The sequence below is a fragment of the Lepidochelys olivacea genome (genome assembly GCF_965140295.1).
Source record: "Lepidochelys olivacea isolate rLepOli2 genome assembly, chromosome: 8".
Lineage (NCBI taxonomy): Eukaryota > Metazoa > Chordata > Testudines > Cheloniidae > Lepidochelys > Lepidochelys olivacea.
Window position 1 is genome coordinate 5346 of NC_140418.1, and position 23574 is coordinate 28919.

At 46.1% G+C, this 23574-nt stretch overlaps 1 protein-coding gene across 3 annotated transcripts; it reads right to left on the reverse strand.

Moving 5' to 3' along the window:
• Window positions 1-274: 274 nt before the first annotated feature.
• On the reverse strand, window positions 275-23574 carry LOC311525404 (uncharacterized protein). Of its 3 annotated transcripts, XR_014712767.1 has the most exons (8): window positions 23292-23574; window positions 20346-20428; window positions 18135-18214; window positions 15654-15729; window positions 14452-14552; window positions 11926-12092; window positions 1376-1955; window positions 275-788 (listed from the first exon to the last, which is right to left on the reverse strand). XR_014712767.1 is itself a non-coding variant. In XM_084637513.1 (7 exons), the coding sequence occupies exon 7, from the start codon at window positions 3981-3983 to the stop codon at window positions 2823-2825; it is 1161 nt and encodes a 386-aa protein (XP_084493639.1). In that variant the 5' UTR covers window positions 3984-4332; window positions 11926-12092; window positions 14452-14552; window positions 15654-15729; window positions 18135-18214; window positions 20346-20428; window positions 23292-23574; the 3' UTR covers window positions 891-2822. The 3 variants fall into 3 exon arrangements, 1 of the variants encoding a protein (XP_084493639.1); XM_084637513.1 differs by lacking the exon at window positions 275-788 and having other exon boundaries at window positions 891-4332; XR_014712768.1 differs by lacking the exons at window positions 11926-12092; window positions 14452-14552; window positions 15654-15729; ... (1 more) ...; window positions 20346-20428; window positions 23292-23574 and adding an exon at window positions 7663-9685 and having other exon boundaries at window positions 1376-4332.

The following is a 23574-nucleotide window of genomic DNA, read 5'->3' on the forward strand; positions in this document are numbered from 1 at the left end:
TCTCCTTGATGAAACCCCCCGCCCCTTGGTTCACTCTACTTCCCTGTAAGCTAACCACCCTCCCCTCCTCCCTTTAATCACCGCTTGCAGAGGCAATAAAGTCATTGCTGCTTCACAGTCATACATTCGTTATTCATTCATCACACAAATAGGGAGATGACTACCAAGGTATCCCAGGAGGGGTGGTGGAGGAGGGAAGGAAAATGCCACACAGCACTTTAAGCACAGCACTTTAAAAGTTTACAACTTTAAAATTTATTGAATGACAGCCTTCTTTTTTTTGGGCAATCCTCTGTGGTGGAGTGGCTGGTTGGCCGGAGGCCCCCCACCGCGTTCTTGGGCGTCTGCGTGTGGAGGCTATGGAACTTGGGGAGGAGGGCGGTTGGTTACAGAGGGGCAGCAGTGGCAGTCTGTGCTCCAGCTGCCTTTGCTGCAGCTCAACCATACACTGGAGCATTCTGGTTTGGTCCTGCAGCAGCCTCAGCATTGAATCCTGCCTCCTCTCATCACGCTGCCGCCACATTTGAGCTTCAGCCCTGTCTTCAGCCCGCCACTTACTCTCTTCAGCCCGCCACTTACTCTCTTCAGCCCGCCACCTCTCCTCCCGGTCATTTTGTGCTTTCCTGCACTCTGACATTATTTGCCTCCACGCATTTGTCTGTGCTCTGTCAGTGTGGGAGGACAGCATGAGCTCGGAGAACATTTCATCGCGAGTGCGTTTTTTTTCTTTCTAAGCTTCACTAGCCTCTGGGAAGGAGAAGATCCTGTGATCATTGAAACACATGCAGCTAGTGGAGAAAAAAAAAGGGACAGCAGTATTTAAAAAGACACATTTTATAAAACAGTGGCTACACTCTTTCAGGGTAAACCTTGCTGTTAACATTACATACATAGCACATGTGCTTTCGTTACAAGGTCGCATTTTGCCTCCTCCCACCGCGTGACTACCCCCTCAACCTTCCCCCCTCCCTGTGGCTAACAGCGGCGAACATTTCTGTTCAGCCACAGGCAAACAGCACAGCAGGAACGGGCACCTCTGAGTGTCCCTGAAGAAAAGCACCCTATTTCAACCAGGTGACCATGAATTATATCTCACTCTCCTGAGGATAACACAGAGAGATAAAGAACGGATTTTGGTTGAATGCCAGCAAACATACACTGCAATGCTTTGTTCTACAGTGATTCCCGAGTACGTGTTACTGGCCTGGAGTGGTAAAGTGTCCTACCATGAAGGACGAAATAAGGCTGCCCTCCCCAGAAACCTTTTGCAAAGGCTTTAGGACTACATCTAGGAGAACCGCAAATGCCAGGGCAAAGTAATCCTTTCACATGCTTGCTTTTAAACCATGTATAGCATTCTAAAAGGTACACTCACCAGAGGTCCCTTCTCCGCCTGCTGGGTCCAGGAGGCAGCCTTGGGTGGGTTCGGGGGGTACTGGCTCCAGGTCTAGGGTGAGAAACAGTTCCTGGCTGTCGGGAAAACCGGTTTCTCCGCTTGCTTGCTGTGAGCTATCTTCTTCGTCCCCAAAACCTGCTTCCATATTGCCTCCATCTCCATTGAAGGAGTCAAACAACACGGCTGGGGTAGTGGTGGCTGAACCCCCTAAAATGGCATGCAGCTCATCATAGAAGCGGCATGTTTGGGGCTCTGACCCAGAGCGGCTGTTCGCCTCTCTGGTTTTCTGGTAGGCTTGCCTCAGCTCCTTCAGTTTCACGCGGCACTGCTTCGGGTCCCTGTTATGGCCTCTGTCCTTCATGCCCTGGGAGATTTTCACAAAGGTTTTCGCATTTCGAAAACTGGAACGGAGTTCTGATAGCACGGATTCCTCTCCCCAAACAGCGATCAGATCCCGTACCTCCCGTTCGGTCCATGCTGGAGCTCTTTTGCGATTCTGGGACTCCATCATGGTCACCTGTGCTGATGAGCTCTGCATGGTCACCTGCAGCTTGCCACGCTGGCCAAACAGGAAATGAGATTCAAAAGTTTGCGGTTCTTTTCCTGTCTACCTGGCCAGTGCATCTGAGTTGAGAGTGCTGTCCAGAGCGGTCAGAATGGAGCACTCTGGGATAGCTCCCGGAGGCCAATACCATTGAATTGTGTCCACAGTACCCCAAATTCGAGCCGGGAACGTCGATTTAAGCGCTAATCCACTTGTCAGGGGTGGAGTAAGGAAATCGATTTTAAGAGCCCTTTAAGTCGAAATAAAGGGCTTCACTGTGTGGACGGGTGCAGGTTTAAATCGATTTAACGTTGCTAAATTCGACCTAAAGTCCTAGTGTAGACCAGGGCTCAGAGTAACAGCCGTGTTAGTCTGTATTCGCAAAAAGAAAAGGAGTACTTGTGGCACCTTAGAGACTAACCAATTTATTTGAGCATAAGTTTTCGTGAGCTACAGCTCACTTCATCGGATGCATACTGTGGAAAGTGTAGAAGATCTTTTCTACACACAAAGCATGAAAAAATACCCCCCCCCCCACCCCACTCTCCTGCTGGCAATAGCTTATCTAAAGTGACCACTCTCCTTACAATGTGTATGATAATCAAGGTGGGCCATTTCCAGCACAAATCCAGGTTTTAACAAGAACATCCGGGGGGGGGGGGTAGGAAAAAACAAGGGGAAATAGGTTACCTTGCATAATGACTTAGCCACTCCCAGTCTCTATTCAAGCCTAAGTTAATTGTATCCAATTTGCAAATGAATTCCAATTCAACAGTTTCTCTTTCTGGATTTGAAGTTTTTTTGTTGTAAGATAGCAACTTTCATGTCTGTAATCGCGTGACCAGAGAGATTGAAGTGTTCTCCGACTGGTTTATGAATGTTTTAATTCTTGACATCTGATTTGTGTCCATTTATTCTTTTACGTAGAGACTGTCCAGTTTGACCAATGTACCTGGCAGAGGGGCATTGCTGGCACATGATGGCATATATCACGTAGGTGGATGTGCAGGTGAACGAGCCTCTGATAGTGTGGCTGATGTTATTAGGCCCTGTGATGGTGTCCCCTGAATAGATATGTGGGCACAGTTGGCAACGGGCTTTGTTGCAAGGATAGGTTCCTAGGTTAGTGGTTCTATTGTGTGGTATGTGGTTGCTGGTGAGTATTTTCTTCAGGTTGGGGGGCTGTCTGTAGGCAAGAACTGGCCTGTCTCCCAAGATTTGTGAGAGTGTTGGGTCATCCTCCAGGATAGGTTGTAGATCCTTAATAATGCGTTGGAGGGGTTTTAGTTGGGATCTGAAGGTGACTGCTAGTGGCGTTCTGTTATTTTCTTTGTTAGGCCTGTCCTGTAGTAGGTGACTTCTGGGAACTCTTCTGGCTCTATCAATCTGTTTCTTCACTTCCGCAGGTGGGTATTGTAGTTGTAAGAATGCTTGATAGAGATCTTGTAGGTGTTTGTCTCTGTCTGAGGGGTTGGAGCAAATGCGGTTGTATCGCAGAGCTTGGCTGTAGACGATGGATCGTGTGGTGTGGTCAGGGTGAAAGCTGGAGGCATGTAGGTAGGAATAGCGGTGAGTAGGTTTCCGGTATAGGGTGGTGTTTATGTGACCATTGTTTATTAGCACTGTAGCATCCAGGAAGTGGATCTCTTGTGTGGAGTGGACCAGGCTGAGGATGATGGTGGGATGGAAATTGTTGAAATCATGGTGGAATTCTTCAAGGGCTTTTTTTCCATGGGTCCAGATGATGAAGATGTCATCAATATAGCGCAAGTAGAGTAGGGGCGTTAGGGGACGAGAGCTGAGGAAGCATTGTTCTAAGTCAGCCATAAAAATGTTGGCATACTGTGGGGCCATGCGGGTACCCATAGCGGTGCCGCTGATCTGAAGGTATACATTGTCCCCAAGTGTAAAATAGTTATGGGTAAGGACAAAGTCACAAAGTTCAGCCACCAGGTTAGCCATGACATTATCAGGGATAGTGTTCTTGACGGCTTGTAGTCCGTCTTTGTGTGGAATGTTGGTGTAGAGGGCTTCTACATCCATAGTGGCCAGAATGGTGTTATCAGGAAGATCACTGATGGATTGTAGTTTCCTCAGGAAGTCAGTGGTGTCTCGAAGGTAGCTGGGAGTGCTGGCAGCGTAGGGCCTGAGGAGGGAGTCTACATAGCCAGACAATCCTGCTGTCAGGGTGCCAATGCCTGAGATGATGGGGCGCCCAGGGTTTCCAGGTTTATGGATCTTGGGTAGCAGATAGAATATCCCAGGTCAGGGTTCCAGGGGTGTGTCTGTGCGGATTTGATCTTGTGCTTTTTCAGGGAGTTTCTTGAGCAAATGCTGTAGTTTCTTTTGGTAACTCTCAGGGGGATCAGAGGGTAATGGCTTGTAGAAAGTGCTGCGCCAAGGGAGACACACAACATGCATTACCCACAACTGGCCATCACGTGTCACTGCTCCTTCATGGGAGACACCCTCTGTGCATTACCCTGACTGGCCACTGGGTGTCACTGCTGCTCCAAAGGAAATACCCTCTGTGCAAAAAACAATGAAGAGTCCCCTGGCACCTTAAAGCCTAACAGATTTATTTGGGCATATGCTTCTATGGGTAAAAAAAACCCACTTCTTCAGATGCATGGAGTGAAAATTACAGATAGAGACATAAATATATTTTGTCACATGAAGAGAAGGGAGTTAACTTACAAGTGGAGAATCAGTGTGGAAGACCTGAGAGTTTGGGCAGCAATATTACTGAAACCTGTGGAAAGGGACTTCACTAGCCTAGTTTGTTAAGTTTAGAAAACACTTTATCTTTATTTTTCTTGTAACCATTTCTTACTTGTATGCCTCTTTTACTCAGTTAAAATCTCCCTTTGTAGTTAAATAAACTTTTTTTTCCTTGAATCAAAACTAATCCAATGTTGTGAACTATGTGGATAATTCCATTAAAAGGGACAGATTTTTGTGTATTGACCTCCTAGAGGTACAACAGACCTAATCTATCTGGCCTGTCCCTGAGTGGGCTGGACAGGGCACAGCATGTTTTTCGGGTAAAGTTCAGGACAGGGAGTGTGTTGGGGTAGCTCAGGTCTGATGGAAGCCAAAGAGTGACTGATGAGTTGTAATGCTAGAAAATGCTCCCCAGCAGAATCTGTTACTTTGCTGTTGAGGGTGCTGGAGTGAACTCACCATGTGAAGTAACAGGGGCAAAAGGAAGGGGGGGGGGAGGAAGGTCTAGACAAGGCTGCTCTTCCCTCTCTGAAATGATGTAGTGAGCTTCCAAACGCCCACTATACACCCCACTCCTTAAATACTCTGTCTTCATTCAGATGTTCACATACATGTGACACAGCTACACAGATGTTCACAAATTGGTCTGCTCTGCTATGCCAACTGCCTGAACTGGCCACCCTTTCTCATTATCTCCAGGAAATGGGAGTTTCATAACTTTTAATTCTTTACTTTTCAATAAACCTTCATATCTTACTCTTAATACACTTCCTAGGGTTTTATTGTGACTCATTTACCATATTTAATACATTATTAAAAAACAAATCATTATCATGGTCATGTGACTTCACTGGTGCCTGAATTGCTGGTTGGCAGAAATGGCTACCTCTGAATGAGGGGAGGGGCAGACAGCAATTGCTCCTGTGAAATCTCTTTTTAAAATTTACACACAAGTAAAACAAGATTTTGCTAATTTACAAAAAATGTATTAAATTAGAAAAATCTCATTTTATGAGTGTCCCCATTTGAAATAGAGATTTCGCCCAAGTTGAAATACTGACAAAGTCCAACCCATCTGTCAAAACTCCCACCCCCATAGACCCAGGACTAGAAAATTGTGTGTGTAGCAAGTGGTGACAGGGCAGGCCCCACCCCCAGAAAAAACACCCTAGTTGTCTGCTAGTGGTAGGAAATTGGGATGTTACAATTTGTGATGCTACATCCCTATCGCAGCCTCATCTCCCACGCTGAGCCAGTTTTGTACCCTGGAGATAGCACCATGGCACTGAATGCATCCGATGAAGTGAGCTGTAGCTCATGAAAGCTTATGCTCAAATAAATTTATTAGTCTCTAAGGTGCCACAAGTACTCCTTTTCTTTTTGTGAATACAGACTAACACGGCTGCTACTCTGAAACCCACCATGGCACTGTTACACCATAGTGACTACAGAGAAGATGGGGGCACATTTCCCACTTCTGAGTCACCAGGGTCTCCATGTGTTTGGGTGGCTGGCTGCCAGGCTCAGCTGGGCCCTGGGCTGCAGCTCCAGCTGGAGGCTGGGTGGGGGCAGGTGGGGTTTGGCTGTACAGGGAGAAAGGATGCAGACACCTAAATCTAGGCTGCAGATTCTAGGGGAATTAGAGGATAGGCACACCCATTCTGGGTCCGACTAATGGTCCAGCTAGTCCAGTGTCAATGTATAGGACAGTGGCCAGTGGCAGATTCTGCTGGCAATTGAAGGTTTAGGGACACCCCAAAGCATGAGGTTGGGTCCCTGACCATCTTGGCTAAGAGCTATTGATGGACCTATCCTTCCCACAGTTAACACATGAATTAGCTATGTAGAGTACTTCCTTATGTTTGCTTTAAACTTCCAGTCTATTAATTCCCTTGGAAGCAACTGTTCTTTACCTCTTTATATAACACAAGAACCAGGGGTCACCCAATGACATAAATAGTCAGGTTTCAGAGTAACAGCCATGTTAGTCTGTATTCGCAAAAAGGAGTACTTGTGGCACACCTTAGAGACTAACCAATTTATTTGAGCATGAGCTTTCGTGAGCTACAGCTCACTTCATCGGATGCATACCGTGGAAACTGCAGCAGATATTATATACACACAGAGATCATCACAGTTTCCACAGTATGCATCCGATGAAGTGAGCTGTAGCTCACGAAAGCTCATGCTCAAATAAATTGGTTAGTCTCTAAGGTGCCACAAGTACTCCTTTTCTTTTTATAAATAGTCAGGAGGTTTAAAAGAAAGTACATCTTGGAACCACAGGATTAGAAGGGACCGCAAAGATCATTTAGTTCAACTCCCTGCCAAGATGCAGGATTTTTTGTACCTAAACCATCCATAACAGATGGCTATCCAGCCTCCTTTTGGAAACCTCCAGTGAAGGTGCTTCCATGACCTCCCTATGCAGTAGGTTCCACTGTTCTTGCAGTTAGGAAGTTTTTTCTGAGATTTAATCTGCTATGCTGTAGTTTGAATCCATTGCCCCTTGTCCTGCCCTCTACGGCAAGAGAGAACAACTTTTCTCCATCTTTTTTATGGCAGCCTTTCAAGTATTTGAAGACTGCTATGTCCCTCCTTAATCTCTTTTCCAAATTACACATACCCAGTTCCTTCAGCCTTTGCTCATATGGTTTGCACTCCATCCCTCTGATCATCTTTGTCACTCACCTCTGGATCCTTTCCCGTTTCTCTACATCCTTTCTATTCATTGGTGACCAAAATTGGACACAGTACTCCAGCCTAACCAGCGCTGAGTAGAGTGTTACTATCATCTCCCATGACTTGTATGCTATGTCTCTATTAATGCAACCTAAAATTGCATTTGCTTTTTTGCAACAGCATCGCATTGCTGATTCATGTTGTGGTTGTGATCCACCACAACTCCCAGATCCTTTGCAGCAGTGCTGCTGCCAAGCCGGTTATCCCTCATTCCCTATCTGTGCATTTGATTGTTTTTTTCCCCTAAGTGTAGCACCTTATCTTTGTCTTTGAATTTCATTTTGTTGTCTATAATCCAGTTCTCTGATTTATCAAGATCCCTTGATTTTAGCTCTTTCCTCCAAAGTGTCAGCAGAACCCCTTAAATGAATACTTCTTCACACAATGCACAGGCGATCTGTGGAACTTGTTGCCAGGGGATGCTGTGAAAGCAAAAAATATAACTAAGAATTAGCTAAATTCATGGAGGATAGGCTAATCAATGGCTATTAGCTAAGATGGTCAAGGACGCAACCCCATGCTTTGGGTGTTCCTACACCTCTGACTGCCAGAAGCTGGGACTGGACAATAGGGGATGGATCACTAGGTAATTCATTCCCTTGTTCATGCCCTCTGAAGCATCTGGCATGTCCATTGTTGGAAGACATGATACGGCGGTAGATGGACCATGATCTGACCTGCATGGCCATTCTTATCTATGTGTCACTGTTCAAAAAAGGCATGTGTTTGAATTAGAGTTGCCAAACTGTAGTCCACCACTGTAAACTGGTTTTTTGGTTTTTTAAACACAAAGATAACTACATTCTTACTCCTTGGAGAAAGTCTGTAAGTGTGATAAGAATGTTTGTTTCCCCAGATGTAAAATTCTGAGGATTATAACCTCCTTCCTATCAATCTCAGCATGAAAAGCCCTCCAGATCAGCTAACATAGCCTGACTAAACTAACACATAATGATCCCCGCTGGGGCTGTGAATGTCACTGCTCACACTTTCAAGGTTACTGTTCTTGGTGCTGTAACAGTATCACATACTAAGTAACGAAATTTTACTGGAAAACATGGTTATGCTACAGATTTTATAATCTGGAGTTTTTAAAAAATGCTTGAAAACAAAGTTTAACCCTGGAGCAAAGGTCTGTCCTTACACGACTGAGTTCATAGAGGGATTGGCCCTGATCCTGCAGACACTTATGCATGTGCACAACATTAGATGCATATCCTTTGAGTGTTTGCAGGCACAGGACCATTCACAGCAACTAGCCACTACACATAAGTCACTTAAAGCTAAGTACTCATTAAGCTAACTTTTCCTACTGGGGACCAGGCTGCTGCTGCAACAAGGATGGGATGGGACGGGACAGGATGAGTCTGGGGAATAAGTTTCCAAAAATTATCCAAAAAACCTCACTGATCAATCACTGAGCGGATGTCCAGCTGTACCAAGCAGTACACAGGACCCCACAATCTAGAAAAAGGACAAAGAAGACTACAACTCCCAAGAGGCATCAGGGCCTGGTGGGGAGCTACACTAGATACACAGAGGCAGCAGCAGCTTCAACTCCTTCTCTCACCTTCTCCCCACATGACCCCTATCCACCCCCCTGCACAGACAGCTATAGACTCCTTGTGATAAATGAAAGGGCGGGGGGAGTTGGCTCCCTTTTGTGGACACCCAGCCAGCCAGTAGCTATAAAATCCCTCTTAGTAGCTGTTCTCTAATTACTATACCTGTAAAGGGGTTAAAAAGTCTCACTGCTATGCATAGGTAAAAGGAAGTGAGTGGGCACCTGGCCAAAAGAGCCAATGGGAAAGCTAGAACTTTTTAAAATTGAAACAAGACTCCCCCTTTGTCTGTTGTTGTTCTCCAGGGAGAGGACAGGACAGGACAGAGCTATGCTGTAAGAGCTTGGGCCAGATATGAAAAAAATCATTGGTATCATACCTTGAGACTATTTATTTAAAAACCTCAGATATGTAAGTAGATCAGGAAATGTCTAGGAAGACGCAATTAAGTTTCTCTCTTTTATTTCTTTATGGCTTGTGGATTCCTCTATGCTAACCCCAGTGCTCTTGTTTTGCTTGTAACCTTTAAGCTGGACCTCAAGAAATCTATTCTTAATGCTTAATCCTTGTAGTTTTTTTTTAATCTAGCAAACACCTAAGTTCTCTCTTTTTATTAATAAAATTTACCTTTTTTAAGAACAAAATTAGATTTTTGTGCTTTAAGAGGTTTGTGCACATGTGGTTTAATTAGCTGGTGGCAACAGCTGCTTTCTTTCTTTCTCTTTTTTTCCCCTTGCTCTTCCCTGGGGCGGGGGGGAGGGGGGGGCTTGAGGGTACCCCACAGGAAGGAATTCCCAAGTGTGCCTTCCTGGTTTCTCAAAGGGGTTCTGCACTTGGGTGGTGACAGCGTCTACCCATCCAAGGTCAGAGAGAAGCTGTAACCTTGGGAGTTTAATACAAGCCTAGAGTGACCAGTATTAAGTTTTAGAATCCCTGCAGACCCCCACCCGCTGCACTCGAAGTGCCAGAGTGGGGAATTAGCCTTGACACCCCTATATGTCTGAATCACAGGACATGGGCAGGTGTACAAGTCTATGAAGGGAGACAGAAGCAGGACAGGCAGGGAGACAGTGTGTTGGCCAACACAGAAGAGAGAAACAAAAGGAAGGCAGGAAAATCAGCACTTGTCGTCACCTTCCTGGTTCCAGCTCTCTGTTTGGAAGGACACACTCCTCCCTGCCATTGAGGATCAGCAGTCCCAGGATGGGGAAATTCTCCCCCTGCACTCAGGGCTAGTTGGGAAAGGCAGCACCACTCTCTGTAATCACCAGGGCTGTCACCATAGCCTTACCAGACACTTACTTAGTGACAGCAACAGCAACTTTCCTCTCAGACGGTATTGCCTGGCATCTATCTTGAGGCCAGGCTGGTCTCACTTGCCCCATCACAGGACAGAACTGAACTTATCCTCCACCAGTTTTCCCTTGCAGAAAACACAACCCAAGAAGAAAGTGGGCAGATACTGCAATGGTATTTAGTGCAGGTACTTGCTATTCCAAGGGATTTTTCCTACATACACCCCTCCATTCACCCAAGACAGTAATAGCTAAATAAAGAGACACCTGGCTGCTCCTGGACCCAAAGTACTCATGCTGCACAGCAGACTATTGTCCCTTCACTTTGCCTTTATCCCAGAGAGGTTTGTACCTCACCAGAATGCTCACATCTTCCGAAGGAGGCTAGAGTCAGAACAAACAAGGAACAGCGTGCAGTGACCAGTTACTCAGACCCAGTGACATGGAAGGAAGAGAGCTGAGGACTGAACATCTCTGGTTACAAACAATTTGCCCTCCTGGAAGTTAATCATATTTCAGGAAAACTATTACTTTCCCTTCCCTAAGCCCTGACAACTCGCTGAGAGGGAAGCAAGAGCTCCCCCAACCTTCACATGTCCCAGTCAGATTCATGGACTTTTTTCTCGTGGACTCAGCCTATGCTAATATAACAAATGTCTCTCCACAGACAACATTTGCAGTCCTCTCAGTACTTAGATTAAGCAAATTTCCATTTGCGCCTACACCACAGATCAGAGTCTGGTTTCCATTCTGCTGAATGGGCTCAGGGTGGTTGTTCCTTCTCCTGGTCTCTGTCCCAGGTTGGCCATTCTCTCATCTACCCAGTGCCATTAGGAACTGAGTATAGAAAGCAAGAACACTTATAGCCTAGGCCAGCATTTGTATGTGGAGGACACACAGAGTCAGGTCACCTGGCTTCTGTTTCCTGGAACCCCCGTCCCCTAATTCCCCTCCAGCTTAGCCAGTGCTTGAAGTGATAAGCACTGGTAAGCAACGACAGTCCCACCAGGTCTCTCCCTATCCCCATCCCAGCCCACAAATCCCATGCCTGACCAGGATACTCAGGTCCTCTGAAGCAGTGGTTCTCAAATAGGCATACACGTGCCCTTGGAGGTACATACGCAAGGTCTTTCAGGGGTCTTCCATGCTCTATACACTGAAATGTAAGTACAATATTTATATTCCAATTGATTTAGAATATGGTAAAAATAAAAAATATGGAAAAAGCAAGCAATTATTCAGTAATAGTGTGCTGTGACACATCTGCATTTTTGTGTCCGTTTTTGTAAGTGAATAATTTTTATGAGAGGTGAAACTTCGGAGTACCCAAGACAAATCAGACTGCTGAAAGGGGTACAGTAGTCTGGAAAGGTTCAGAGCCACTGCTCTGAAGGAAGAGAAAATTGAGTATAGCCAAGGTAAACAACATTGTGTCCAGTGACTCACACCCAGTGATGTGGAAGGGCAGACTGGGAATACCAGAGTGTCCCTAGTTGCAGGTCAAATTCAGTCTTGGGGAGCAAGGCGATGCTCCCAGCCAAAGGCAGGGCTCCACCCTCCCCAGGACCCATTGCATGCAAACAAGAAGCATCTCTCTGTTCTCAGATAGGGCTCTGGTTACTCAAACACTTGACAGAGACATAAAGGAAAGGAAACTGACACCTGCACCTGAAGGAAAACTGACACCTGCTCCTCCCCCACCACTGTGGGATCCTCCCCCACCACTTGGGATCCTCAGTCCCCTGCCAAGTGGGTTGTCCAGGCTGCTCAGGTCTTCTTCTTCCAGCTCCACATCTGGCTGGGCTGCTCCACTGACTTGGACAAGTCCTCTGCAAACACAGCAAATAACCCAAGAAAGAGCCATCACCACCCAAAACCTGTGCTGGAGTGTGGAGGTCTGCCCTCTCACTCCCATCTGCACTACAGCACACCTACTAGATTAACAGAGACACAGTCAACAATGATGGGTCACTTGGCTGGTCAAACCCCAACACTTTAGCACCTGTAGCTAACATGATCCCACCCCATCTACATTGGGCTATTGACACAAACGAACTAAAAAAACCTACTAATAAATCACTGAGCAGACAACGATTGGTGCCACATTCCAAAAGAGGGATTCTCAAACTGGATGTCATAACCACTCAGGAGGTCATGGTTATTATGGGAAGTCAGGAGCAGCACCATCCTCGTGCGGGTGAGGGGGCTCAGGTGGCTACACCAGTGGTGTGCAAACAGGGGACGCATTTGTTTCAGTGGAGGTTCACGAAGAACCTTTGCCAATATCACATTTCACAGCAGACCTACCAGCATCTCATTGCCACCCTGACTTCTGTGGTGCTCCTGGCAGTAGCTGTGCTTTCAGAGCTGCCCAGCTCTGAACGCAGTGCTGCTGCCAGCAGCAGGGGAGAAGGGTGGAAGTGGGGCTCTCCCAGGGTGCACTAACCACCACCAGTCTGGCGCCTCCTTCTGATAACTGTGGGGATTAGCTCTTGTGATCAATCCTCCCAACCATGAGAGGAATGAGGTCATTCTGTCTCTCCCTCTAATAGGCAGCCCCTCTCTCGCTCCAGGAACTGCAGTCTCCTCTTCATGGCTTGGCCCTCCGGCCAGGTCACCAAGGTCTTCCCCTTCCAGGGAATTCAAAGTTCTTCCAGACCCGTTGACTGGATGGCATCTCCAATGCCCTTACCACTTCCCAGTGGCCGGTAGGGGAACCCAAGCCTGCCCTCAACACTGGGTTCCAGCCCAGGAACACTGTAACAAGCAGCCAAGGTCTCTGCACAGTCCTACCCCTTGCTGCTGTCTCCCTGGGCTTCTTCCTACTTATCTGGTTTCCCCCTCTCTGGGTTTGTCACCCTCGCAACTCCCTCCACCCAGGGAGGTGACTGCAACCTACTTCCCTGCCTTCCTCCAGCAGCTTCCCTCTCCTTTCAGCTCCTGGGCTTTACACTGGCCCCTCCTGTTTCTGACTAGGTGAGCCTGCTTCAAATTAATCCCTTCTCCCTGGATCCTCCTCCAGGTGCCACCTGTGGAGTTAATTGGCCAACCTGGCCACCTTAACCCCTCCCAGTACTTTCTGGGGTGAACATTATCACAGGGGCATTAAGTCTGTTGTAAAAAGTGATATTTGTATGTTTCTTAATACCACGATTCACAGACTCCCAGCTACCTAGCAAGTCTGCTGTGAAGTCTTCACTAGTGCTGTGAAAAGTGAGATTTGTATTTTTGTTAATATCACTTTTCACAGCAGAGTTACTAGTGCAGGGTTCATGGCAGACTTCTGCTACAAAAAGTAATACTTGTATGTTTTATTAATATCATTTCACAGCAGACATTCTAGCTCCCCATTGCCACCCTTACTTCTGCGCTGCTGCTGGCCATGGCACTGCCTTCAGAGCTGGAAGACTGTAAAATGTGCTTCTTAATATAACTTTTCACAGCCACCCAGCTAGCTAGTCAGTCTGCTGTGAAGTCTGCACTAGTAAGTCTGCTGTGAAAAGTGATATTAACAAACACAGTAAATATCACTTTTCACAGCAGACTTAGCCCCCCATTACCACCCTTACCGCTGCACAGCTGCTGGCAGTGTCCCTACTTTCAGAGCCACCCAGCTCTTGAGGAAGAACCGAGGTCAGCAGCACCACAGAAGTAATGGTGGCAATAGGGCATTAAGTTTGCTGTGAAAAATGATAATGACAAAGTTGCTTTGTGCGCCCCCCAGTATTAAACAGTATTAATTTAAAAAATATTTTTTCTGCTTATAATAATGTGATAAAATGTGTTTTAGTGTTAAAAGTGGAGAGAAAAGGTAGATTGATTTTCAACATTATGATTATAAATTTAGCATTTAAAATAGTGTTAAATATAAAAAATCTGTTTTGTATTAATAAGGGGGTTGCTCTCAGACACTTCTTGTATGGAACGGATTGCCAATACAAAAAGTTTGAGAACCCCTGCTCTCGTCACCCATCTGGTCCAAGCTTGTTCTCGATAAGACATATTACAACCTGCCCTGGGTATTAACTTCCCCATCCTGCAAGCAGCTATATTCCCCTGCCCCCTGAAGATGTAGGTAGTCAAGAACATTTTCTTGGTAACCCAGTCCCGTATAGCACAGGAGGAACTTGTCTCCAGTTAGGAGGGCTAAATGCAAAGGCTCTAAGTGAACACTTCTCTCAGAGATACCTGCAACTGTTCTGCTACCAGCTGGACCCCTGTTGCCTGGAGCCACCTATACCAAACAGGGTGGGCTTGTCTGGTCTTCATCTCTCAGGTCTCAGATCCTCCTATGGCAGGAAACAAACCACAAAAGGAGAGATATTTCCAGAGACTGCAACGGCACAGACTCATGCTCTCACTTCTTTAAAGGGATCTGACAGTCCACCCAATGACACACCACCATACAGTCATAGCTACAATGAAGGGACAGCTGAATGCTCCTGTACTGTGAAAAACAGCATCCAAAATAGTCACGGCTCACAGGAGACTATCAGCCCTCTCCCTTCTCTTTATGCCCAGAGACAACCATTCCTTGCTAGGATGCCCATGTTCTCTGAAGGAAACCAAGATCAAGTACAGAGAAGAAGAAAATAATGACCAGTGACTCAAACCCAGCAATGTATAAGAGGAGCCAGGCGAGTACTGAGTATCTTGGTTTACAGGCAGGTCACTCTTCTACGAACCAGCCTTCCTCCAGAGAAGACACATGCTCTGTTTTAATTGTTGGGCCTGACCAGCTTCAGTCATCTTCCCAGTTAAAAAATGTTTAAGACAAGGTTAAAAGAAAAATATTTTATACAGTTACACAATTTTTAGCCCCAGTTTTTAATTCAAAGACCTATTTTAGGCCCCACATTGGCTCCCAATTAAATATAAGTGTGACATTCCCCTCTGGTGTTATCTGGACCGGTGATCTGCTAGGTCACTCCAATCCTGGACCCTGGGAGCCAGCCTAACCCTGCACTGCTGTGAGAACCCCCACTCCTGGGCTGTTCACACACAGCCTCTGGCATGTAAGCTGCTCCTTGGATTGTGCAACCGAATGACACTAGCCAATATCTCCGGTCCCAGACACAACCCTAGGAACCTCCGTCTTGCAGCGTCCAGTGATGCCCGCTGGACACTGCAAGCTTATATAAGTTCATCAATTTAACAAATAAATTGATATGTACCAGGCTTGTTATCCCAAGGGGAGTCTCTGACATGCTTCAAACCAAACGCACTGCTTCAGGTAGAACAAACAAACAGATTTATTAACTACAAAGATATTTAAGTGATTATAACTCAAAGCATAACAAGTTAGATTTGGTAAAATGAAATAAAGGCAAAATGCATTCTAAGCTGATCTTAACTCTTTCAGTATCCTTACAAACTTAGATGCTTCTCACCACAGGCTGGCTGGTTGCCCTTCAGCCAGGCTCTCCCCTTTAATCAGCGCTTCAGTCACTTGGTGGTGGGTGGTGTCTGTAGATGAAGGCGGGAGAGAGAGAAAGAGCATGGCAAACGTCTCTCCCTTTTATCTCCCTTCTTTCTTCCCTCTTGGCTTTGCCCGCCCCCCGTCAGAGCGAGGTGAGCATTACTTCATCGCAACCCCAAACTGACCAAAGAAAGGGGGGTGACTCACTCGAGAGTTCAACAGATCCTTTTGTTTCTGCATAGGCCAGCGTCCTTTGTTCCTGTGAGGCTGGGCTGGGTTTGTCCCATGCATGCCCTGATGAGGTGTGAACTGCCTCTCTGCTCTTGGAGAGTTTTTTTCCTGGGCTTGATTTAAGCCATGAAGATACATTTTCAGCATCATAACTATATACATTAAATTATAACCTATAACATCCCATCACTATAACAACAATTACTATAACATCACTGTAACAACAATGCTCAGTGCATCATGAGCCTTCTGAAGACACCTGACATGACAAACTTTGCACTGGATACCACACAATCATTTTACAAAGATGAACACGGGAGTGCTGGGTGTTCCCCCAAGGTACAGACGGTCACACCGCCCCTCTTAGTTTACTGCAAGAGGATTAGTCACTGACTAGCTAGAGGGCAGTTTCTGTTATAGTTCTCTTGGCATCCAGGCATTAAGGCCATGAGGCAGCGTGACACAAGTAGTGACACACCCAGCTGCAGAAAGACACAGACACTGAAATGAGCACTGCATGGGAAGGCTTCAGCTCAGGAATTGCCCAGCACTCAAGTGCACACCGCCTCTGGAGTGTAAACCCAAAATTGTATTGTCTTGCACTGCACAGAGAACTGTACAGTGCTAGTGCATGAAATCCCTCCCTCAATTTGTAGAAAGATATGCACAGCTTTTTGCCCCTCAGTTATGAATTCCACAAACTGGGCTTGTTTTAGAGAAAAAAACAAGTTTATTAACTACAAAAGATAGATTTTACGTGATTATAAGTGATAGAAAACAGATCAAAGCAGATTACCCATCAAATAAAACAAAAACACAATATAAGCTTACGATACTGAAAAACTGGTTACAAGAAGTAGTTTCTGACCCTAAATGTTGTTTTAGGCAGGGTTTCTTGAAGGCAAGCTGCTCTTGCTTGCAGCTTAAAACTCCAGGTATTCTTTTCCACAGGCCAGATACCTTCCCAGCCTGGGCTCAGTCCTTCTCCCCCCCCCCCCCCCTGTCTGTGATTCTTAGATGTTTCCTGCAGCCATCCTGGGTGGGGACCCAGTGAAGAATAAATACTGATTATGTCCCTCCACTGCCTTAAATAGGCTTTACATATGGCGGGAATCCTTTGTTTTCCAGTGTGGTTTCCACCCACCTGTGGAAAAATACTGGCATTCTATCATGGAGTCATAGAATCATAGAATATCAGGGTTGGAAGGGACCCCAGAAGGTCATCTAGTCCAACCCCCTGCTCAAAGCAGGACCAATTCCCAGTTAAATCATCCCAGCCAGGGCTTTGTCAAGCCTGACCTTAAAAACCTCTAAGGAAGGAGATTCTACCACCTCCCTAGGTAACGCATTCCAGTGTTTCACCACCCTCTTCGTGAAAAAGTTTTTCCTAATATCCAATCTAAACCTCCCCCACTGCAACTTGAGACCATTACTCCTCGTTCTGTCATCTGCTACCATTGAGAACAGTCTAGAGCCATCCTCTTTGGAACCCCCTTTCAGGTAGTTGAAAGCAGCTATCAAATCCCCCCTCATTCTTCTCTTCTGCAGGCTAAACAATCCCAGCTCCCTCAGCCTCTCCTCATAACTCATGTGTTCCAGTCCCCTAATCATTTTTGTTGCCCTTCGCTGGACTCTCTCCAATTTATCCACATCCTTCTTGAAGTGTGGGGCCCAAAACTGGACACAGTACTCCAGATGAGGCCTCACCAATGTCGAATAGAAGGGAATGATCACGTCCCTCGATCTGCTCGCTATGCCCCTACTTATACATCCCAAAATGCCATTGGCCTTCTTGGCAACAAGGGCACACTGCTGACTCATATCCAGCTTCTCGTCCACTGTCACCCCTAGGTCCTTTTCCGCAGAACTGCTGCCTAGCCATTCGGTCCCTAGTTTGTAGCTGTGCATTGGGTTCTTCCGTCCTAAGTGCAGGACCCTGCACTTATCCTTATTGAACCTCATCAGATTCCTTTTGGCCCAATCTTCCAATTGGTCTAGGTCCTTCTGTATCCTATCTACCACTCCTCCCAGTTTAGTATCATCCGCAAATTTGCTGAGAGTGCAATCCACACCATCCTCCAGATCATTTATGAAGATATTGAATAAAACCGGCCCCAGGACCAACCCTTGGGGTACTCCACTTGATACCGGCTGCCAGCTAGATATGGAGCCATTGATCACTACCCGTTGAGCCCGACAATCTAGCCAGCTTTCTACCCACCTTGTAGTGCATTCATCCAGCCCATACTTCCTTAACTTGCTGACAATCAGGTCACAGTATCAGGTGACAATCACATGATCCTGCAGTGGCAAAGCAGGATGAGTCAGAAGGTGTTTGTAGCATCCCAAGAAAGCTTCTCAGGAAGGTGGGAGATTAGCATCTTCAAAGACCTATTGTTCTCCCCTAATGATTCATTGACTGGTCCCCAGGTAGCCAGCCAGACTGATTGCATTCTGTCTGGTGGGCATTCCCCAGGTGCAAACACTTTTGTAGTACAGATGTAGTCAATATTCCTAACTTTAGATACAAAAATTATACATACACACAAATAGGATCATATTCAGCAAATTATAACCTTTCCAATGATATCTCACATGCCTTATCTTGCACAAAACATATTATTGTTATGCTATAATCATATAACAATATTTCTATGAAGAATATAGGGTGTAGTGTTACACCTCCCCCCTTAGATTACTGCCAGAGGATTAGTCACTGACTAATGAGAAGGCAGTGTGCCTAATGCCCTTCTTAGGTCTTGGGTTTCCAACTTCCCAGTGTTACCAAAAATTAGAGTGTTTTTACAAAGTTCTGGGTTTCTTTTTTCAGGTTGCCTGAAAGCATTCTAGTGTGCAGCATTGTTAACACAATGTAGATACAATATTAAGCAAGGAGTTACTGTATTTATGTTTTTGACAAATGCGACTTTAAGCTAAACGATGTTAAGCGAATCCAATTTCCCCATAAGAATTAATGTAAATAGGGGGGATTAGGTTTCATGGAAATTTTTGTCACCAGACAACACACAGTATAAGTTTTAAACAAACTATTTAATACTGTACACAGCAATGATGATTGTGAAGCTTGGTTGAGGTGGTGGAGTCAGAGGGTGGGATATTTCCCAGGGAATGCCTTACTGCTAAATGATTAACTAGAACTTGGCTGAGACCTCAAGGGTTAACACACTGTTAATGTAGCCTCATACTCTACAAGGCAGCACGAATGGAGGGAGAGGAGACAGCATGGCAGACAGACAGAGACACACACCGTGAGCATGAGTGTGAGTGATGTGCATTGCCCCTTTAAGTACGCTGACCACACTCTAAGTCAGGGTCTCAAACTCAATTTACCTCAATTTACTCTCGCCAACCACCGCTCTGGGGAGGACGAGTGGCCCAGCACAGGGCTCACCTCATCAACCATCTTCTGCCTACCCCTCTGCAGCCCCAGGGACCGCCCCCTGTCCACACGTTGTTTCTTATGCCTCTTTCTCAGCATGGGGTATGGGAGCAGCGCTGGGAATGGCCCAGTGCCAGGGAGCGTTCTGCACCAAGGCTGACATACTCTGAGCCAAATCGGATCAGCACGGCGCTGAGGCCAGTCTAAGTGCTGCTTCCATTAACAGGCCCTTCAAACGAGTGTCCCTGTCCTTAAGAGTGCGTTGCCTGAAGCACTTGCAGATTCTCTTCTTGTCCTTGATGTGAGCTTCCCCAAGGCACTTCAAGCAGCTTGTATGTGGATCACTCACTGGCCTGGACTTATAGTAGGCAGCACATAGTTTGAAACCCAGGAACTTGGGCATGCCCCATCCCTGGGACAACGTCCCAAATGGGACACCTACCTACCTAACTCACTCTCAACTATTTATAACAAGAATGCCCACAGAAAGTCAGAAAAAAAAAACACTGGGGAGCTTGCAATCGCAAGAGACGTTCCAGCAACCGTCATGGGCTGTAAGAAGGAACTGAGAGGGCACGGGGCCCGCGGCAAGCTGAGCATGAGGCTCCAGGGGGCACTAGGGCCAGCCTGATGGGTACCACTAAGGGAAAAATCTCCGGTCACCGTGCACATGGGTGCGCGCACACCTAACTTGGAATCGACATGAGAAAGCACTCGAAGAAGAAGTGTTATCAGGTTCCCTCCTCAGTCTTCTTTTTTCAAAACTAAATATGCCCAGTTTTCTTTTTAAACTTTTCCTCATCAATCTATAATTTTTGTTGCTCTCCTCTGTCCACATCTTTCCTAAAGTGTGGCGCCCAGAACTGGACACAGTACTCCAGCTGAAGCCACATTAGTGCCAAGAGAACAATTACTTTCTGTGTATTTAGCTTATTTATTTGGTTTATTTTATTTGTGCTAATAAATACACAGCTTCATAATTTTACTTAGTTCTTTAACAAGATTTTAAACAGAAAAGATACATTTCCTTACCTCAAACAGCTTTGGATATAATTAAGTCCATTGTAGTTACAGGAGATTATGCAAAATCTGGATTTTTTTCCCCTGAGAGAATCCTACAAGTTAAGAATCGATCAGGTATATGAGAAATTTAAACTACTTCCCCCATTGTAATACACTTATCAAAATTTAATTTAGTCTGCCATCATGGTGTCCAATTCCCAGCTCATTTAAATGCACTTGGAGCTTCTTACAATCTTCTATAGTTTGTATTTACCTAAACAAGTGTCCTTAGCAAACGTCTCTGATTTTCTTTTCGCTCCTCCAAACTATTAGTAAATAAATTGACCAGTGAGAACAGAAACCTGCTGTAAATTATCCCTACCTTTATATCAGGTTGCCCATAACATAATTTTTTTTAAACATAGCTCTAATTTAGTTCTCAGACAAAAGAAAATCCATTCTCTAGCAAGAGTAGAAAACCACTAGATTTTTTTTTTTTTTTAGCAACAACTGTGTTTAAAAACGGTTCTGATTCCATTGTGGGAAGACTGAAAAAATACCTAACTGGGTACATGATAATACCTGCTGAACATTAATTTCTTGAAGCACATAAACTTCACTTCCATGCATTCTCATGTATCCTCAGCTGTTCAGACTAACACTGTCAAAAAATGGTCTTAAACTGAAAGCAATCAAGATCAAACTTATTCAGTGTAAGAGCACCCACTTTCCAGCAACTAGTCACTGTTCTATCAAGTGCAATTCAGTATGACTCCAATAGTTTGTTCATCCCAATGTCTTTTTCAGTTTGTTACACTGCTTACTGTACAATTTTTATAAGCCCACTCTACCACTGACAGATCCAAGAATTAAGAATGGTCATTATTGAAGAAAGTTAAGTAGTGATCAATCTGTCTAAGGTTTTATATCACATCCTCGCAATAGTATCAGAGCCCCTACCATTTCACTATCCATTATGTCTCCTTTGTTCATGAGTCTATTACTGGTCAGCAGTTAGGCACAGATGGCCCACTCTGAAGAGTTTACAATTCAAGAAGACCTAAAACCTATGTAATACTCATCCCTTGCAAAGATTCTGAGCAACACGCTTTAAGCAATGCATTCTGAAGTTAAAGAATTAATTAAATGTACATGTTCAGAATATTTGTCCTTCATTTTAGTGACTCACAGCTAGAATGAAGGGTTAGATTGTGTTCAGTCATTTTATTAATAACAATAAATGATAACAAAACATTTTATTTATAGATCACCTTCCATCCAAAGACCTCCAAGCCCTTTACAAAATGTAACCCTTCTTCCAGGTGTCTTTAGCAGGAGTTAGGGCCAGCTTCAGATAACCTCTAGGACAGCGTTTCTGAAATGTGGCTACCAGGGGCTTTTCTTGCGGCCACAGCCTCCTGGACTGTGATGGACGGGGGGAGGGCAAAGTAGAGCCCCCTCCCCCACTCTGTTGCTCCTGGATGCTGGGACCAGCTGCAGGGGTTGGGCCCTGACCCCTTCTGGGGACACCTGGGGCACAACGCTGGAGGAGCAGGCAGCCAGTGAGTTCCTCACCTTCCCAGGGGTGGTGGGACTTAGGTTTTGGGCTTCAGCCCTAGGATGGGAGTGTGGGGGGCACCAGGCCCTGGCCACGGGGCTTCAGGCTCCATTCCTGGACCCTGTCCTCCGGCTGCAGGGCATCAGGCTCTGCCTGCAGGGCTTCAGGCTCCAGCCCCTCACCCCCATCTTCCCTGGCCCCCACTGCCTCCCCCAACCCTCCATCCAGGGCTTAATTTGTCCCCAAGGCTTGTCAGGGCTGAGTAAGTCTGCTGTGAAAAGCGATGCTTGTATGTTTGTTAATATCACTTTTCACAGCTGACTTACTAGCTAGCAATAAATAAATTACAATAATTTTGATGTGTGTATGTGCATATTTATTTGATTTTCCTAAAGCTAATCAAGTATTTTAGGGAAAAGTGTGAGAGCAGCCACCAGCAAGAGTTGGTGGCCACATTCTGAGGCCACCAAGAAGCTTGTCCTGAGAACCCCTGATCTAGGACTTCTATTTAAATGAAATAAAATAGTTGGCTCAAGCTGCCACTTAAAACCTCCTGGTCACACCTTTACAGTTATTTCCTCTCCACTCCTAAGCACTCAAGAGTCCGTATGAATGTAAAGCCACAAACACTTTTATTTCGGAAAACAACTATTTACATAATAAAATTAAATTAACAAAAGCCAAACTGTATTATCAGTCTGGGCAACCCCACAGACCCAGTTATTAACTGCCACAGCTGTTGGGGCCCCGAACTATTATTCACAGAACAACCCACACCCACCTAAAACCACACTCAAATTCAAGTAGACAGTGGTGGTGAAGTGGGTTACACTGCAAATATTTTAAAACGCTTACATTAGAAGAAAAAATGGTTCCTCCTGACTTCTCTCTAGTTTCATTGCACAGTTAAAAATATGGTGATAAAAACATTGATTATCCCTTTTAAATCAGACTAGATTATCACAATTGTCCTTTCTGGGCTGAAAAAATATACAAACTTTGACCAGCCTCTTACTCACTCTGTGAATTTGGCTAACACACATGGCAAATCCACTACTTTCTCCTTCTGCATAATATTCGCTTCCCCCATTAAAGCAGGGGGCTGAGCTCGAGGGCAGAACAGCCTATCCTGCGGTAAGAAACGTACAAGGATCCTGCTTTCAGACACTGGGCAGTTAGTACTGACAGGCCCAAAGCCAGCTCGTCCATCCTTTGCCTGTGTGTGGAGTGGCCTTTGCAGAGAGGCAGCGAGCGGCCACCGCTGAAGCTACAGACTCCGCAGAGACCCAAACCGCTGCCCCGAAGGCTGCGAGGGACAGACTCGGAGCCCCCTGACAGGCCCGGTCCCCACCGGAAGCAGCTGCCTCTACTGCAGGGTCTGCGAGGGCTCCGCGGCCGCCGCGCGCTGCTCAACCTACCTCCTCCTGCTGGGCTCTGAGGCGGGGCCGTCTGGGCGCCGCTCGGGGTCCGGGGGGCCGAGCCTGGCTGCCGGCGCCGCCGGGAAGGAAACGCCTTGTATGGGCCTAGGAAGCGCCATATTAGGAGCGGAGGAAGGGCCATATATGGCAGTGCAGTTCCTGCGGGAGCGAAGGGTGCCGCTTCTGTTCAGCCTTGGCCGGGCCTCGGGCCAGATGACGTGATTACTGCCCCCGGCGGGGCTGGCGAAGGAAACGGCGGGCTCCTCCGCCGGCCACGGGGCGC

Excerpts from the sequence above, each read along its gene's own strand:
- LOC311525404 (XM_084637513.1), bottom strand. The coding sequence starts at position 3,983 with ATGGATGTAGAAGCCCTCTACACCAACATTCCACACAAAGACGGACTA.